The sequence below is a fragment of the Balearica regulorum genome, chromosome 22, assembly GCF_011004875.1.
Source record: "Balearica regulorum gibbericeps isolate bBalReg1 chromosome 22, bBalReg1.pri, whole genome shotgun sequence".
NCBI lineage: Eukaryota > Metazoa > Chordata > Aves > Gruiformes > Gruidae > Balearica > Balearica regulorum.
Window position 1 is genome coordinate 5,990,158 of NC_046205.1, and position 16,001 is coordinate 6,006,158.

The following is a 16,001-nucleotide window of genomic DNA, read 5'->3' on the forward strand; positions in this document are numbered from 1 at the left end:
CGGGAGCGGGGCGGGGGGAGCCGGGAGCGGGGGAACGCGGACCGGGGTGGGGGAGTGCGGGGCTGCTGTGCGTGGGGAGACGCGAGAGGGCGCAGCGGGACGGGCGCGGAGCGGCCCCGGGGCCCCGCAGCCCAGCCCTGCCCCGGGCCCGGCTTCCCCCGGCCGGGCGCTGCCCGCGCCGAGCCCATCGCGCCCGGTCCGGCCCCGGGCGGTTCCCCTGGGCCGTTGGGGACAGCCGTGGGGCACAGAGCCCCGCGTCCCGCAGGTCCGGCCCCAGCAGCCCCGCCGTGTCCGGGGCTGACCCGCGTGGGGCAGAGCCCCTGCCCCGCGCCTCGGCTCTGCCCCGCACCGCTCCCGAGCGGCACACGCTGCGGCGGGGCCAGGGCGCTGTGGGTGCCCCTCGCTGCCCCCGTCCCTGCCTGGCCGCGCTGGGGGCCGAGGGCGGGCGGGAGCGGGGCAGGACCCTGCCGGCCCCACACCGCCCCGGGGCCGGGGGGGGGGGGGGGGGGGGGGCTGCCCCAGGACCCCCTGCACGCCCGGTGCAACGCGCGGGGCTTCACCGAGCCGAGGCAGAGCCGCGGGGCTTGGCTGGAGTCCGGCACCGCCAGCCCGGCCTGGGCCTGGGGACGGCCAGGCCTGGGCCTGCCAGCCGGGCGATGGGCACGGCCGGGATGGGCCCTGGAGCTGCCCGCCCGCGGCCCTGCTCCCTGCTCCCTGCTCCCTGCTCCCTGCTCCCGGCTCCCTGCTCCCGGCTCCCGGCTCCGGGGCGGCTCCGCAGCAGGCCGAGCGCAGCGTCCCAGGGGAGCGGGACGAACCCCGGTCCCGCGCCCCGCTCAGCACCGGGACGGGGCTGCCATTGGCTCCGGCGGAGAGCGCTGACCGCCAGCCGCCTCCAAACTATTTCCTGTTGCTGCGACGTTAATGCTAAACAGACCTTTCTCTCTCTTCCCTCTCTCCAGTCAAAGTGCAGCGGGCTCCTGCCATCGCTCCCCGTCCCGCCTGCCCCCCGGTGAGTACCAGCCACGCTGGCCCTCGGGCACCAGCAACGGGGCTCATGGCTGCAGGGGACCGCGGGGTGGACGGGGCGTCCCGAGGGACCCCGACACCCTCCCTGCTTCTGCCCAGCCCCAATGGCCACGGCGGGGTGTCGCGGCTCTTACCCCGTTCGAGGTGCTCCAGTGTTGCGCCCGGGGTGGCGGGGTTTGGGGGCACGGGGCTCGGTGCTTGGGGACGCGAAGCGCAGGGCTCGGGGCGCGGCGGTTGAGGATGCAGGGCTGAGTGCCTGGGGACTCGGGGCTGAGTGCCTGGGGGCTCGGGGCTGGGTGCTTGGGGACGCAGGGCTCGGGGATGCAGGGCTGAGCGCTTCTGGGGCTGTGCCCGCAGGAGCACCCCTATCCCAGGGTGACCCCACTCTGGTGCCCCCGGGGGGTCCAGGGCAGCCCCGGTCTGGCAGTGGGGACTCAGCACTCTCCTGCCCAGCACGTAGCACCCACCGGGGCCCAGCTCCCTCTGCCTGTCCCTGCTGTCCCCGGGCTCACTCGCACCCTGTGCCTGCCACAGCCCAAGGCCGTGGGCGCCCAGCTCTGGGTGCTGAGCACCTCGATGGCCCTGGAGCCAGCCCGGCGGTGCCCTCACCAGCAGCCCTGCCGCCAGCGGGGCTCTGCCCCTCCAGCCCCACCGTGGGACTGTGCAGCTCCCAGCCGGCCTTGCAGGGGCTGGCAGTGGGGCTGCTCCCTGGGGAGGGCACTGGGACCCCCCCTGGAGACGCCACTGCCCGTGTTTCAGGGTGTCCCACTGAGACGGGCTGCCCAGCCCCGGGATGTGCGGCAGCCCCGCAGCACTGGACTGTCCGGGGATGGTTCTGCTGATGTGTCACATTTTCTGCATTTCTTTCCTCATTCCTCCCTCCCTGGAGCCGTTTCTGGGAAATGAGCTCGTCCCTCACCAGGGCCAAGCGCTGCATCACCTCCACCCTGCGCGCTGCCCAGCCCTGAACCCAGCCCCGCGCCTTGGGGGCCTCGGCACCCCACAGCTGAGGGGGACTCGGCCCCACAGCAGCATTTTGGGGCAGCGAGGGGCCGTGGGGACAGGCAGCCAGGGCCGATGCTCAGCTGCTTGGAGCCACATGGGTCCCTGGGCAGGAGGAGGTGGGTGCTTGCCCCTGCACCCCAGCAGGGGCTCAGACACCCCGTCCCCTCCCCAACTCCCAGGACAGGTTCCTGTGGGACCTGTGGCTGGCCCCGCTGGGAGGGCACGGCAGCATTTCCTGGGCCAGCACCTGGCCCTCATTCATCCTGCTCCAGGGCTGTGGTGGGAGCTGGGGGGGGCGTGGGGATCAGCCCCGGCTCAGCGATGTTCCCTGCTGCCTGGCGGCCTTTGCCCCACGGGCCAGTCCTTGCCCCTGCGCCGCAGGGCCCCGCGGCTGGATCTGGGCTGGGAGCAGCACGGGGACACGCTGTCCCAGAGGGGCTGTGTGGGGAGTGCACGTGTGCCTGCACGTGTGCACAGGCAGCGCCAGCTCCCACGTACCCCATGGCCCTGCCGGCGTGGGCAGGCTTGCAGGGCTGTGCTGGGACCCTGGCCCCGCTCGGCACCGAGCCCAGCCCCACGGCCCGGCCCCATGTCCTGTGCCTGGGGCTGGGGCTGAGGCGCGGGATGGAAAGCCTGGCCCAGTGCCGCAGAGCCGCTTGACGCGGTGTCTTGGAGGAGCCGTATCCGTCCTAGTCCCACAGGAAGAATGGAGGGGCGGCGGGTGCAGGACAGCTCCGGTTTGGGACCTGGTGGGGCTCAGCCCCGTCTGGAGCAGCCCAGACCGGGTACAAGTCCTTGCACCAGCTCGGGGCATGGTCGCACACAGGAATGGCCCGAGAGGGGACGGGGACTCCGGGGGGGGCTCCAGCCCCCAGCCCCGCCTTGCTCAGCCCCCGTGTCCCACAGATGCCGAGCACGTGCTGTCCCCAGAGACACTGAGTGTGACCGGGCGCAGGATGGAGAGCCGCAGGCGGGACATGGAGCTGCTGAGCAACAGCATGGCCGCATATGCGCACATCCGAGGTGAGCCTGCTCAGAACTGGTGGGGACACGTCCCAAGGGGACCCCAAGGCCACCACGGGCCCTGCAGCAGGCACAGACCAGTCCTTCATCCCCTCTGCTCTCCCCACAGCCAACCCCGAGAGCTTTGGGCTCTACTTCGTGCTGGGCGTCTGCTTCGGGCTGGTGATGACCCTGTGCCTGCTGGTGCTGCGCCTCTCCTGCCGGCCCGCCGCACGCCCCCCACCTTGCCCAAGGGACCTCAGCGAGGACGAGGAGGAGGAGGACGATGAGGAGGACGAGGAAGAGGACACTGTTGACCATGCGGCATCTGAGTCGCTGCTGCCAATGACCGAGATCCCGCTGGAGAGCCATGGCCCTGGGGACGGAGCGCTGGCCATCAATGTCTTCGCCTCGGCAGAGGAGCTGGAGCGGGCGCAGCGGCTGGAGGAGCGCGAGCGCATCATCCGTGAGATCTGGCGCAATGGGCAGCCCGACATCCTGGGCACCGGTACCGGCACCCTGGGCCGTGTCCACTACTACTGAGCCCCGGCACAGGCGCAGCTGCCCCGGCACTGTGCCACGCTCCCCCGGTCGCTCAGCTGACAACGTGTCACCCCCAGGAGCTGCCTAGGACCCGGTGTGGGGCCAGGAGATGAGAGGATGGAGGGGGGAGGGGGCTGCTCGCTGCCCCTGGGCTGGAGGAGCTGCCCTGGAGCATCTCTGCACCACTGCCAGCCGACCCCGGTGCCACAGGCACCCCCGGGGCCAGACTCACCCCGGCCGTTGTGGGACACAGTGCACTTTGAGCCATTGGTACGACTGCTGGCACCAGCCCCAGGACCCTCCAGGGACGAGGACAAGGCAGACCTTGCCCAGCTCGGCCGTGGGCACTGGCCCCAGAGACTTGGCACCGGAGGGAGACCCCCCCCCTCCGTGGGTCACGGTCGGGCCATACGTCGGTGTAAGCTGTGGGGTCCTGCCCCAGAAACATGGTGCTGTTAGAGACTACCTGGAGCCCAGTGTGGCGGGGGGGGGGGGTGTCCTGCATGCCGGGGTGGCCATGGCTGCAGCAGCCAAGTGAGCTGCAAAGTAGCGCTGGGGGGGGTTGGTGTCTGGCCATGGCCGCCTCTCCGGGCCAATTTCCCCCACCCCCACCCCCCCCGCCCCACTAAAATTAGCCGGGGCCCTTTCCGGCACCGCCTGGCCCTGACCCAGCGCCCTCCCGGCGGATGTTTCCCCGCTGGGCTCTCGGGGTGGTGGGTGCTCCCTGGGGACGGGGGCTGCTCCCCGCAGCGCTGGGCTGCATCCTGCCTGCGCTCCTGGCACCCACCCGGCATCGCGGGGTGTGGGGGGCCCCTCGCCCCCTCCCCAGCCCCCTCCCCGGCAGCATTATAAAAATAGCTCCTTCCCAGGCCGGTCCCCTGCGCCGCCAGCGCCAGCAGGATCCAGATGTTTTCCAGATGTTCTCCCAGCCCCATGCCTGTGGCTGGAGGCCAGGATGCGCCGGGGCTGGAGCTGGGAAATGGTGCGGGGGCTGGAGGAGGAGGAGGAGGAGGAGGTGGTGCTGTCCCAGCACTGCTGCAGGCCCCAGCACGACACCCCAGCTCGGGATGAGGTGTGGGGGGGGTGGGGGGCACTTGGCCCCCCAGGACTGGCTAGTGGAGCCTGCAGCCCTGCCCTGACGGCCAGCACATCCGCTCCTGGGGCTGAGCGCTGCAGGCTCTTGCCCTGGGCTCTGCAGTGAGCCAACCCTGGTGAGACCCCCCCCCCCCCGTGCCATGATGGGCTTCCCCCTGTGCCATGATGGGACCCCCCTGTGCCCCGGTGGGTCCCCCTGTGCCGCAGTAGGACCAGCCCAGCCAAGCCCAACCCTGCAGGGATGTGTCAGCCCACAGCAGAGCCCGGGGCTCTCCCCTCTGCAGCACCCACAGCCCAGCAGCACTCCGTACCCGAAACAGTTTATTTTAAACAATATCTATATGTTGCACAGCTTTGGGGGCCGCACCACAGCGCAGGGAGCAGTGCCTGGGTGCAGGGTGGGCATTCGTGCTCGTATTGGCGCACACCCGGGATGGAGTTGGGGGCAGCGGGGCCGGGCCGGGGGGGCACTGGGCACGGCACCGGCACCACGCCAGCAGCACCGCGTGCCACCCACCTGCCCCACGTCCCCAGGGCCGCACTGCCGCCACAGCCACAGCCCCCATGGCACTAGCATGGCAGCACCTTCTTCACCCGCTCAATCTCCGCCTGCAGGGAGAGGCCGTGAGGGTTGGGGGGCAGCGGGGACCCTGGCACAGGGGCAGCCCCTTGCCCGGGACTCACCTGCAGCGCCTGGCGCTTGGCACGCTCCTGGCATATCTCCAGCCGCATGTCCTCCAGGTCCCGCCTGCAACGTGCCGGGGACGGCTCAGCCGGGGCCAGATCCAACAGCGAGCAGCTGGGAGCTGCTGGGGACCCCCCCACCCCCCCCACCCCGTCCCCACCCCGTCCCCACTCACAGGTGCTGGACTCGCATCAGGTCCACGAGGATGTGCAGGGACCGGACCTCGGCCTTCAGGTCCTCCAGGGCCAGCCTCTCCTCCGGCCGCGGCACCGCCGGCACCTCCATGCTCCACGGCGGGCCGGATGCCTGCCCCACGCTGGGGAGAGGGGCACAGAGCCCAGCACGGGGCAGCCCCTGGGGGTGGTCTCCCCCGCAGGGACCCCCCACGCTCCCCAGGGTGAGGCTGGGGGGCCTCTGGCCGGGCACCCGGGGGCGCGCGGCGGTGGGGTGGCTTAGCCTGGCCGTGGTGACCGGCACCGCGTTGAAGCCGTCAGCATCTGCCAAAGAGAGAGTGTCAGCGCACGGCATGGCCCCGCCATGGCTGCAGCACCCAGTGCCGGCACCAAGCACCTACCTGGGTCACCAGTTCTGCCCCGCTCTGCGTCGGCCAAGGCACAGGGCTGGGGTCCACCGGGCCTGGGGACAGCAGAGGCGGTACAGCGGCACAGCCGGGCTGCGCTCGGCCCTCGTGTCGGGGAGACGACAGCCCCACTCCTGGGACCGAGCACTGGCATCGGCACAGCCCCAGATGCCCCAGCACAGCCGCACGCGTCTTACTTGCTCACCAGCACGGGGGCCGGCTTGGCCTTGGCAGGGACGGGGGGAGCAGGAGCCATCCTCTTGCTGGGGGGGAGCTTGGCCGGCTCCATCCTCAGCGGCACCGGGAGCTCTGGGGAGAGGAGGCAGGAACGGGGCTGGGGCTGAGACCGGCACAGCGAGCACCGTGCAGCATGGCTGGGTGAGAGCAGGGTAGGAAGCTCTTCCCGCCAGGGAGTCCCCACCACTGCCATGGCCCAGCACCAGGGACCTGCCCTGGGCACGGGGGTCCTGTCCTGGGCATGTCCCTGTCCCTGTCTCCACCCCTCCTCCCCCCCCCAGCCCCAGTGCAGGACTCACCTGGGTGCTCCCCCTCCTCGCCCGCCTCGTCCTTCACTGTCACTGCCGGGGAGCAAAGGGGCTCGTCAGGCGCTGGGGGAAGGACCGTTGTTATGGCCCCTCTCCCAGGGACCCTGCAGCTGGGTGGGACAGCTCCCCCTCACCCACACTCTCTGCAAGGACATGGGGGACAGGGGACCACCCCAGCCCCGACCCCCCACATCCCCACACTCTGCTCCTGCCAGGGCACCCACGGGCAGGACGGGTGGGAGACACGGTCCCACAGCGTTCCCGGGCTCCCAGTTCCCACCAGCACTGGCTCCTGCACCCGCCCAGGCGGGCAGCGGTGCTCGGCAGGACCCAGCCAGCTCCATGGCGGCTCTGCCCCACAGGCTCTGGCACCATGTACCCAGGGCCCTGTCTGCCGCTTCGGGGACAGCTGCCCCTCCCGCCAGCCCCACACCCAACCCTGCACCCATCCCCGCACCTAACTCTGCACCTATTCCCGCACCCAGCCCAGCACCCGGCCCTGCTGCGGTCGGCACTTCCTCTGCCTGCGGCAGAGCAGGCGGCTGCAAACCTCGCTCAGAGCGCGGCACCGCGGCACAGGCAGGATGCTGTCCCAGCACTGCCTACGGCGCAGCAGCATCCCTCTCCCACCGAGCCCCGGGGTCCCACTGGGACAGGCCCCCCGGCAGAGCGGGACATGGGGCGTCAGGCCACAGGCATGTGCCCATAGACCACCCTGTCTTCAGAGTGGGCCACCCTGTCCCTGTGGTGGGCCACACCGTCCCTGTGGTGGGCCACGCTGTCCCAGTGGCGAGCCAACCTGTCCCCATGGCAGACCAGCAGCCCTGATGCTGCCTGGTCCCTGCTGCCACCAGCGCAGCCCTCGCCACGGTGACCTCGCAGGCACCTGCAGGTTTTATCCACCCAGACATGGCCGCAGCCACAAGGGCCGTGGAGACAAGGACGCCTGGCCCCAAGAGCGCAGGGAGCTGCTCTCCAGGCCCCGGGGCTCCATCGCTCCCAGCTCCTCCTCGGCAGCTGCCCCGGCTCCCAGGGCACGGGCACGGCCCAGGCGCGGCCCGGCCCAGTGCAGGGGCTGCCACCGGGATGGTCCCCAGGCGCGGGACCCCCAGAGCTGCAGCCGCTCCATCCTACCTGCTGGCGTGGGGCTGCCCACGAGGCCGTGCAGTGCGGTGCGGTGCCAGGCTGCCACGGCCCCACGCTGCGCACGTGACGCCAGAGGAAATCGTCTCCGCACGGGGAAGGAAGTCGAAGCAGAGAGCACCTCGGTGCCAGTCCACAGTGTATCCCTGCACCCCACGGAGCTCCTCCTGCCCCCCGGCAGGGTCAGCCCCCCAGCTGCCCCAACCCGCCTTGCACCCGGCCATGGGACCACCCAGCCATCCCAGCAGGACACGAGTGAAACGCTGGTGCGTGGCGTGGGCTGTCGCTGCTGGATGGGGGATTTAGCAGAAGCAGCCAAATCCAGCCACCGCTGCAGGGCATGGGGGTGACTCACGGCCCTGCGACCGCGACCGCTTTGCTCAGACAGCCGGGGCGGTGCCTCACTGCGAGGTGAGCCCCCCGAGACCCCACGGGGCCAGCAGCAGCCCCAGGCCACCCTGCCTCACCGGCAGCACCCAGAAGGCAGCCCACGGTGTGGCACGGCCATGCCCAGCACCAGGGCTGAGCTTCTGGCACCGCTCACGTGGCGACAACCTGAGCCGCACATGCAGGCAGCAGCCGAATGGGCCGGCGCAGGCTGCCAACGCAGGGAGCGAAGCAGGAAGGCAGGAGTCACACCCGGCCCCGGACGGCAGCTCAAAGCCGCCCGCCTCTCCCTGCGCGTCTGTGGCCTTCGGTGTGGAGGGGGAAGTGAAACCTGAACCACAGAGGGGCCGAAACCACAAACCGCGAGCGCACAGGGCTGGTGCGGCCGCACCGCCAGAGTCCTGTTGCAGAGCGCAGCAGCCAGAAGGGCCACCAGCAGCCCCAGGGCTCCCCAGCTGCCACCATGAATGTTCCATTCGACATGGCAATGCTGAACCTCGGGGGATCAGCACCGGCAGAGGGGGCTGGCCAGGCCACGGAGGTTTCCCTGGGGGAAGCTCTCCCAGGCTGAGGAGCTGGGAATGCCGGGCACCCTTTGGCTCAAGGGCTCAAAGTCAAGTGTGAGGGGAAACACAAACCTTTACCCCACATCATTGTCCCAACTGCTGTTAGCAACACCATTAACCAATGCCATCTGCACCCCCCGCAGATGTCAGAGCAGGGAGCAATCCTTCCCTTTCCTGCATGGCACCAGCCAACACGATGACCACCTTACTCTGCCACACTTGACCAGCATTGGGGTTTGGGGCCAGTGTAGAACCGGGCTGCCTGGAGCCGTGTCTTCAGCCAGAAGGTGGGTTTGGAGCATGGATGGAGTGTTGTTCCTGTTCCCGGGGGACACAATCCCCACTGGCAGCAGGGTTGGAGAACGTGGCCCGTGGCCCCCACCCCCCATGCAAGTATTACTACCACAAAGGGGCTAAAAGGTCTATTAACTGCTTAAAAAACAGCAGTTGCTTTAGCAACTAAATGAGGGAGCACATCAGGCTATGGGTAAAACAAACACCCCCATGGTGCCTGGCTCTTGCACCCACAAACTCCACCCGGACCAGCTCCTGGAAGAAGAACATCCTTGCTTGGCCAGTGCAGTCTTCTTGCTTCCAGGTGCAGCACTCCCCCCCTGGAGAGCCGTATAAAACAGGAACACGACAGCAACTGCTTGTGACTGCTGCTTCTGAACAGCGGGGGCAGCCCCAACCAGGTGGAGCTTCCTCCTTCCTGTCTGCTGTCCGGTCCCATTTCTTTTCCAGGACCACCGTGTTTTAAAACCTCCTTGCCCAGGAGCTCTCCTGCACAGGGGCTGGCCACCAGCTTTTGGCTCTTCTGGCCTCCCCAATTAGTTCAGAAGGCAAGTCTGAAGCCCCAGACTCAGAACACAAAACAAAGCAGAGTTACACCTACTACTTCTTTTATTGTATTTTATTTGCATAAACAAACTTCAGGGCTTTGCTAAACAGGAACTGTTCAAGTCAAAACAAACCAAACTCTAGTTGGTGTGTGTGTGGGGGGAAACAGCACAGCAATCCTGGGAAGGGAGGGCAGAGATGGAGAGGAGGGCGAGCGGTGGCTGTACAGCACGTGCACACTCGGCGCCGGTGCGCGGACATGCCTCTCCTACGAAGGCTCACTGACTCAGCCAGAGAACTATTTGCAAACTTCTTCAGAATATTTTTAAGTAGAAGATAAAAAGAAATACATCATAACGGCCGTCCTTAACCAGCACAGGAGGGATTTGCCTTTTGTTTTTATAAAAAGATTAATAAAAAATATTGAAAAATTCTCATCTCCTTTTATATTTTTAACCTAGTAGAATTCTGAAGTTTCTTAGAAAACTATGTTACCTTGGAAAGAGCACTCGAGTTCACAACCAGCTGCAAAGAGGATACACAAAATGCCTACAAGCAGTTTGGGGCTCCAGCACACACCAGGCCTAACAGTATACACAAACAGTGGTGAAAAGTAGGGTGGGTTTGTTTTGTTTTTTTTTGAAACCATGCTAACTTTGTTAACTTTCAACATAAAAGGAAAACAATTGTTTTTAAAAGGCCCTAAACTCAACTGTTACATTAAAAAAAAGATTTTAAAAAAAATCATAGCAGTTTGGTCCCAACAAGTTAACATTTAGATGTTTATTCACATGCTTCATTGTTTTCTTATTTATAAGAACCAAAAATAGTTTCCAAAATTATCGTTTAATTGATGTTACTACGTACGTAAAGGCCTAAAATAAGTAGAGTATGAATTTAAAAAATTGAATACACAATAGGGGAGAAAAATTTGAACTGATGAGTTAATCCCGACCTTTACTATTTCAAATTATAAAAGAGAAACAAAAATGTCAAGACTACTGGGTTAAGATGGGCACAAACCAAAATCCACATTGTCTTTGAAGCCTGTTGCCAAAAAAATAACCGACCATTCAATAAGGTCACAGACGAGAGAAAATCTAGGATCTCACCCAGTACTTGACCTTATTCAGTCCAGAAGGTAAGTCTTTGGGAAGATCTACTCCACGAGTGGATCGGAGCATAAAGGATTTATCAGTTCTAGTCCACACTTAGGGAGGTTGAACTCTGGAGATGCAGTTAACTTCAGGATGGTTTCAGAGCTCCTCTCCGGGGCTCTCTCAGCACTTCAGGATCGCCCTGACAACCTCAGCACCAGCACCGTGCTGAACCCCTTCCTCCTGCCAGGGCTCTCGGAAACACACCGACGCTGCGGCTATTCAGCCGTCGTCTGTAAGGTGTCCTTTTCCTCTCGGTTTTCTGTTCCGCTTTCGTCATCTTCGATTTCTCCTTCTTCGCCACTGAATTTGTCATGAGCCCACTTTGGGCTGGTGCTTGACTTTCGGAACATGAAGCGACCTCTTCCTCGGGGGAAGGCACCCCGGCCACGGCCTCTGTTCACCCACTTGTCCGCACCTTCACCCTCCCGGTCATCGTGCTGCACGGGAGGAAGCCAATGACACCAGGTGAAGCAGACCGACTACTCGCAACGTGAGAGCAGGAAAACTTTGGCTTGTGATACACAACCCTCCAGCATGAACTGGAGTGCCATGTGAATACTGCTATCTCAAGAGAAATGCTGGCTCGTTTTGGGGAAGAAAAACAGCAGATGAAGGCAGGAATACACAATCACTACACAGGCTTTGCACATGGCAGCCTGTCCTCCCTGACAGGGAGCTCTACAGAATATTCAGGGTGGGCAGGGGATGGGTGTGTCTAGGCCTGGAGCACCACTGCAGTTCTGCAACTCCATCATTTAGATATTCTACACATTTCCCCTTTATTTTCTTGCCAATCAAACCACTTTGGCAGCTTCAGTCCTTACTGGTGGGTACTCGGGGAGTTTGATAACACGTGCTGCTTTCAGGAACGCTTTGCATGAGCTGAGGCAGCTGCTGATGGACCGTGTCACTGGGCTCACACCTATCCGTTTCTGTACGGAAAGTGCAGTGTAGGGACTGGATACCCCAAAAATTACAATTCTGCCTTCGTTGAGATCAGAGAAAAAATGCAGTAAAAAAAATAATCAAGGCTTTCCTGTTTGAGGTACAGGACTGAAACACTGCATTATTTGATGAGAGGATTAGGGATCTCAAGTAGTCCAAATCAGGAAAAGAAAAAGTGAGTTAGTGTCTGTTTAAAACTACCCCTTTTTCAAAGCACACAGTCAGAGAGGCTTCTCCTAGATTAATGCCTGTTCGTATGGCAGACTGCTATCACCAGCAAGGAACAGTACTAACCCATCCAGGAAGCTGGATGCTTTACGGGGACAGAAGAACCAAAAAACGCAGCCCATCTGCAACACAGACTAACAGATTTAAGCTGTGTTTTCCACAGTATTGTGAAACACGTGCTCTTAAACAGCCTTTAGGATTTCACTTACTGGCAAACTGCTCTACAATGAACTGAAACAAGTTCTCTGTAGTCATAAGCCAGAAGCTTCTTGTGAAGAAGTGTCACATGAAGCCTTAACCCGGTGGATTAGGCAATTTAATGCCTAATTTTAATGTCTATGGTAATGTTTTACCAGTTTAATGATAGCTGGTCTTTCACCTCTAAAGTATTTAAGACCAGATATACCTGGAACGTACATACGTGTTTTGGTACTTAAGACACATACCAAGTAGTACTTCTTGCTCTTAGGTGTGTACTCTGGATCCCACTCTTCATCTCTGTTTCGCTTCTGGAAGTCATTGTTGCCACCACTGTTGCTGTTATTGTTGCCTGAAAAGTTCCCTCTGCCCCATCCTCTCCCTCTTGCTCTGAACTGCTGCAACAGCAAAACACGGAAGACAAATAAAATGGTTGCAGTAGCAGCGCCCTCCCACCCTCAGACAGCTTCCAGGGCTACAAGAGATACAACATCACTTCTCTAACCATCCAAGAATACCTTTAACCTATCCTTAAAATAAGAGCTCACTATATTTTAGTGTTTTCTAGCTCACCTGATCACACAGTTTCTATAAAGCTGTTTAAGATCACATAGAGACACTTCCAGAGCACCCAAGACAAGCTACATAAGACACCTGTGTAGCTAGGGCATTAGAATTGCAAACAGTGAGCGGGGTTATGACCAGATGAGTCACTTCGGTAAACCTAACCCAAACTGACTGATGCACACCATGCTGCCCATCAGGGCTGGTCAGCAACTATTAACACACAAAAGCTTCCAGGCTTGATTCTGCTCCATACATCTTGAGTTCAACTGCCCAGACTATATTCTCAGCGCTCTGGTTTGTGCTCCAGACATGGAGTGGTCATATTCTGGCTCATCATCCACAACCAGACAACGTCTTTGGGGTTTCTCCTTTACAGTATGCTTTAACTGTGAAAGAGCAATAGACAACGGCCACTTTTTGACCACTTTGGGAATTGATACTTGGGGCAGGGGGATGGAGAACACTTACAAAGGTCCCTCTAGCTCTTCCTCTCTCATTTGGACCAGTGAATTCTTTAGTCCCAAGTCGGGACTTGTCAAAGCCTGTGGTGCTTTCCTCCCTCTCCTCAGTCTCCTCAGGATATTCCTCTGCTTTGACCGAATGGGAGGACCGTGAAGACGATGAGCTGGATCTGGATCTCTCACGTACCCTTCGGTGTTTCCTGTTTCAGCGATAGGAAACGGAGGTGAGGGGGACACCAGCAAGGTTAATAAGTCAGTTGTGACTTCTTTGCTACAGAATCGTTTCGTTATCGCTCCCTTATGGAGCGATGCTCTCCTCTCCTACTATGAAAAGGAAAAGCCAGAGTAAGAGCTCAGGATCAGCTACAACACGCAGATCTAATACAGGTCCCAAGTCTTCTCCAGAAAGAACTTGTTGCTTCTAAGGTGTTTATACCATCTACTACAAGATAAGCATGCATCTACAGAGTTTTAGTGAGACAGAAAATTAATCTAATAGAAAACAATTAAATTAACAATAAAGCAGTCGTTTAAACATTGCTGTTCTCTATAATGCAACAGGAACAAGAAGGAAAAGTGACTCACCCATTCTGACACATGGAGCCTTCTCATTTACCTTTAACAATTATTTAGTGTTTCAGATAGATATAATGATATCAAGAAGACGCGCAGAGGAATAATTCATGCCACTGGAGGAGTTTATGTCAAAAGGTGTACAACTGTATGTACATGATGTCGTCTCCAACCTTAACAGCAGAAATACGAAAGGCGGAAGGAAATGGCTATTAGGTTTCCTACATACTTTTTCTTTGAGCCTTTGTGACTTTTCTCCGTTTTCTCAGTTGATCTTTCCCTTGAGTGACTTGAATCTCTCGAGTCCACCGATTCTCTGGATTTATCGCGTTTAAGATCTCTTTCCTTATGTTTTTTACGGCGTTCAATATCAAGGCGCAGGTCAACAGGGTCTTCCTTATATTTCCCTTCAGCCTACAGACGCAGGGAAGAGGGGAGAGTTTACTACAAAGATTTACAGTGCACTAGTTCAGCACCACTACTTTGCTATTGTCTGCACAGACTTCTGGAGAATAGGAGTTTATCAGAATACTAATCAATAATCCATTTTAAGATGTAGAATAATGCGCTACTAAAATAAGTTTTTGTTTGTCAGGCTTCAATTTTCCTACTGCTTTTTATCTTTTATTCTCCTCTTTTAAACAGCATTAGAATAGCCTGGTAATAGGGGAGGGAGAAACACAGAAGCTGACACTTTATGTACACCACAGCCAGTGAGATGAGAACAACTTAGAACTCCAACGCAACTGATTATGTATCACAACTACAGCACGTCAAAACCATCTAACAGTCCGAGGACATGTGTCACTGAACAGCAGCATGCTCGCTATTCTGCTGACAGACACCATCTAGCAGGGTGGAAGGAATTTTAATCACCAGATCTGGAAACAGCACTTAAAGAGAAGTAAAGGCTGTTTGCTGCTCGCAGGTACCTAAGATAGGGATTACTGATCAAAGTGGTAAGAGATGGAGGCCACTGAAACGCAGCAGCCAAGCACATCTGGGAAATGCCAACATCCCACTGATACGCAGCCTGTAATAGGTCTGTCAAGAAGATTTACTCTGTGGCAGACGTCACCTACAGCGCTCCTTCCTCCTTGACTGGAAGGCGCTGTGTGAAAGGTGCCAAAAAGTCACCACAGACGGAAGTATGTGTTTCTCCACACAATTCTAGCAAGCCTGCCAATGCAAGCTCCCCCTGGTGTTTCACAGAGCAAAAACCAGCCAGCTGTATGAAAAACACTCAACAACTAGCTTTGTTTGTTTGTTTACATAGTTAATTTAAAAAAAAATCTGGTAATGCTTGCTTTGAGTTTTATTTATAAAGCTGCTTAAATAATGGATTCAGATAGTTTCTTTGAAAAATGAGAAGTTGTGTTACCTGCAAATACTTTAAGACCAGCGGTACCTGGATGAGATTCTGCTGACTGCACACAGAGGAGCAGCAAATTGACAGTGGCTGTGGTTCTGGCAAACATTAATGAGCAGCAGTACGTCTGCAGGAAGCCTGTACACGATGTTGCTATCACCAACATACGGCCTCCAGGGCTGTGCTCAGCGATTGCTACTTTATTTACACAATACTTATCTTGGGAACTGTATCACTTGATATGCAACATACATCATATTAATCGTCTTGAATTAAATACAAAAGGATTAGTAATTCTCTAGCTATTAAATTTTTTACTTACATGAGTTTCTAAACACTTTTTTGTTTAAATAAATATGTCAAATAACGCAGGAGTGAGAGCAGGCGTTTTGTTTTGGTATTTTGCTCTTCTACTTTCCCCAGGCAAAGAGCTTTAATTTCTACTCTGAGAATAAAACTGCTCCCAACACGATGGATGACAGATAAGTGACAAAATCAGCAGCAGCTCCCTTATGTGGTACAGCAAACACCTATTTGGGTTTGTGAGGGCACGTCTGTTTCACGGAAGGCTGGCGAGCTGTTTGGAAACCACGTTTATAATACACTCTGCCAAGCTGATGCTCAGAGTTCAGGCCCATCAAATCCATCTCACCATCGTCCATGTCAAGCCACAAGTGTGTTTGGAAAAAATCGAAAACAAATATGAAACAAGTAAGGTTTCAGCAGGACTGTTTAAAATCTCTTCAACGTTCAACGTAAATATGTATGAAGGTGAACAAACAAAGGTTAAAATCCCAAACATTTTACGTTAAGCCATTTTTATGATTGTTTACAGTGAGCACGATGGCTTAACATTCAACTACTCAGAAAAGCTAATATACTAAATTCCAAATTGTCTGGATCTACTAAAACAAGTGCTGAATGTTAAAGTAACAGCAATCAACAGAAATGGTACAGTAAGTTGTTAGAACAAAATTTATAATCTGCTTAATAGTGTATTTGGTTTAGATAAGTATTTAGTTTTACTTTCCTCTTTTTCTCATGCATGTCTTTTTGAAAACATGGTTGGAAATATTGCACGTA

The 16,001-nt window shown here is 58.5% G+C and overlaps 3 protein-coding genes across 8 annotated transcripts in view; 1 reads left to right on the forward strand and 2 right to left on the reverse strand.

Moving 5' to 3' along the window:
- Positions 1-147: 147 nt before the first annotated feature.
- EVA1B (eva-1 homolog B) lies at positions 148-3,955 on the forward strand. 4 transcript variants are annotated; one of them, XM_075773867.1, is made up of 4 exons: positions 148-265; positions 960-1,013; positions 2,938-3,054; positions 3,164-3,953. In XM_075773867.1, the coding sequence occupies exons 3-4, from the start codon at positions 2,988-2,990 to the stop codon at positions 3,574-3,576; spliced, it is 480 nt and encodes a 159-aa protein (XP_075629982.1). In that variant the 5' UTR covers positions 148-265; positions 960-1,013; positions 2,938-2,987; the 3' UTR covers positions 3,577-3,953. The 4 variants fall into 4 exon arrangements, with proteins under 4 accessions (XP_075629982.1, XP_075629983.1, XP_075629984.1 ...); XM_075773869.1 differs by lacking the exon at positions 148-265 and adding an exon at positions 1,642-1,652 and having other exon boundaries at positions 907-973; positions 2,922-3,054; positions 3,164-3,955; XM_075773868.1 differs by lacking the exon at positions 148-265 and having other exon boundaries at positions 768-1,009; positions 3,164-3,955.
- A 923-nt stretch (positions 3,956-4,878) lies between these two features.
- On the reverse strand, positions 4,879-7,876 carry LOC142604802 (SH3 domain-containing kinase-binding protein 1-like). Its single transcript, XM_075773871.1, has 7 exons — positions 7,616-7,876; positions 6,473-6,514; positions 6,134-6,245; positions 5,931-5,992; positions 5,532-5,853; positions 5,356-5,419; positions 4,879-5,280 (listed from the first exon to the last, which is right to left on the reverse strand). The coding sequence occupies exons 3-7, from the start codon at positions 6,223-6,225 to the stop codon at positions 5,242-5,244; spliced, it is 579 nt and encodes a 192-aa protein (XP_075629986.1). The 5' UTR covers positions 6,226-6,245; positions 6,473-6,514; positions 7,616-7,876; the 3' UTR covers positions 4,879-5,241.
- A 1,586-nt stretch (positions 7,877-9,462) lies between these two features.
- The window catches only part of THRAP3 (thyroid hormone receptor associated protein 3), a 33,182-nt gene continuing 26,643 nt past the window's right edge, over positions 9,463-16,001 (reverse strand). For 2 of the 3 annotated variants that reach the window (XM_075774152.1, XM_075774153.1), the window contains exons 10-13: positions 13,779-13,963; positions 12,984-13,176; positions 12,197-12,346; positions 9,463-11,014 (exon numbers count right to left, since the gene is read on the reverse strand). In XM_075774152.1, the coding sequence (XP_075630267.1) occupies positions 10,793-11,014; positions 12,197-12,346; positions 12,984-13,176; positions 13,779-13,963 (750 nt within the window). In that variant the 3' untranslated portion in view covers positions 9,463-10,792. The remainder of the gene's footprint in view (positions 11,015-12,196; positions 12,347-12,983; positions 13,177-13,778; positions 13,964-16,001) is intronic. The other variant, XM_075774154.1, reaches the window with a different exon arrangement.

Coding starts and splice junctions, on each gene's coding strand:
- EVA1B (XM_075773865.1), top strand. CDS start 2,844: ATGGTCGCACACAGGAATGGCCCGAGAGGGGACGGGGACTCCGGGGGG. Junction 3,055..3,163: donor CGCATATGCGCACATCCGAG/GTGAGCCTGCTC, acceptor CTCTCCCCACAG/CCAACCCCGAGAGCTTTGGG.
- LOC142604802 (XM_075773871.1), bottom strand. CDS start 6,225: ATGGAGCCGGCCAAGCTCCCCCCCAGCAAGAGGATGGCTCCTGCTCCC. Junction 5,420..5,531: donor CTGATGCGAGTCCAGCACCT/GTGAGTGGGGAC, acceptor GGCACGTTGCAG/GCGGGACCTGGAGGACATGC. Junction 5,281..5,355: donor CCAAGCGCCAGGCGCTGCAG/GTGAGTCCCGGG, acceptor CTCTCCCTGCAG/GCGGAGATTGAGCGGGTGAA.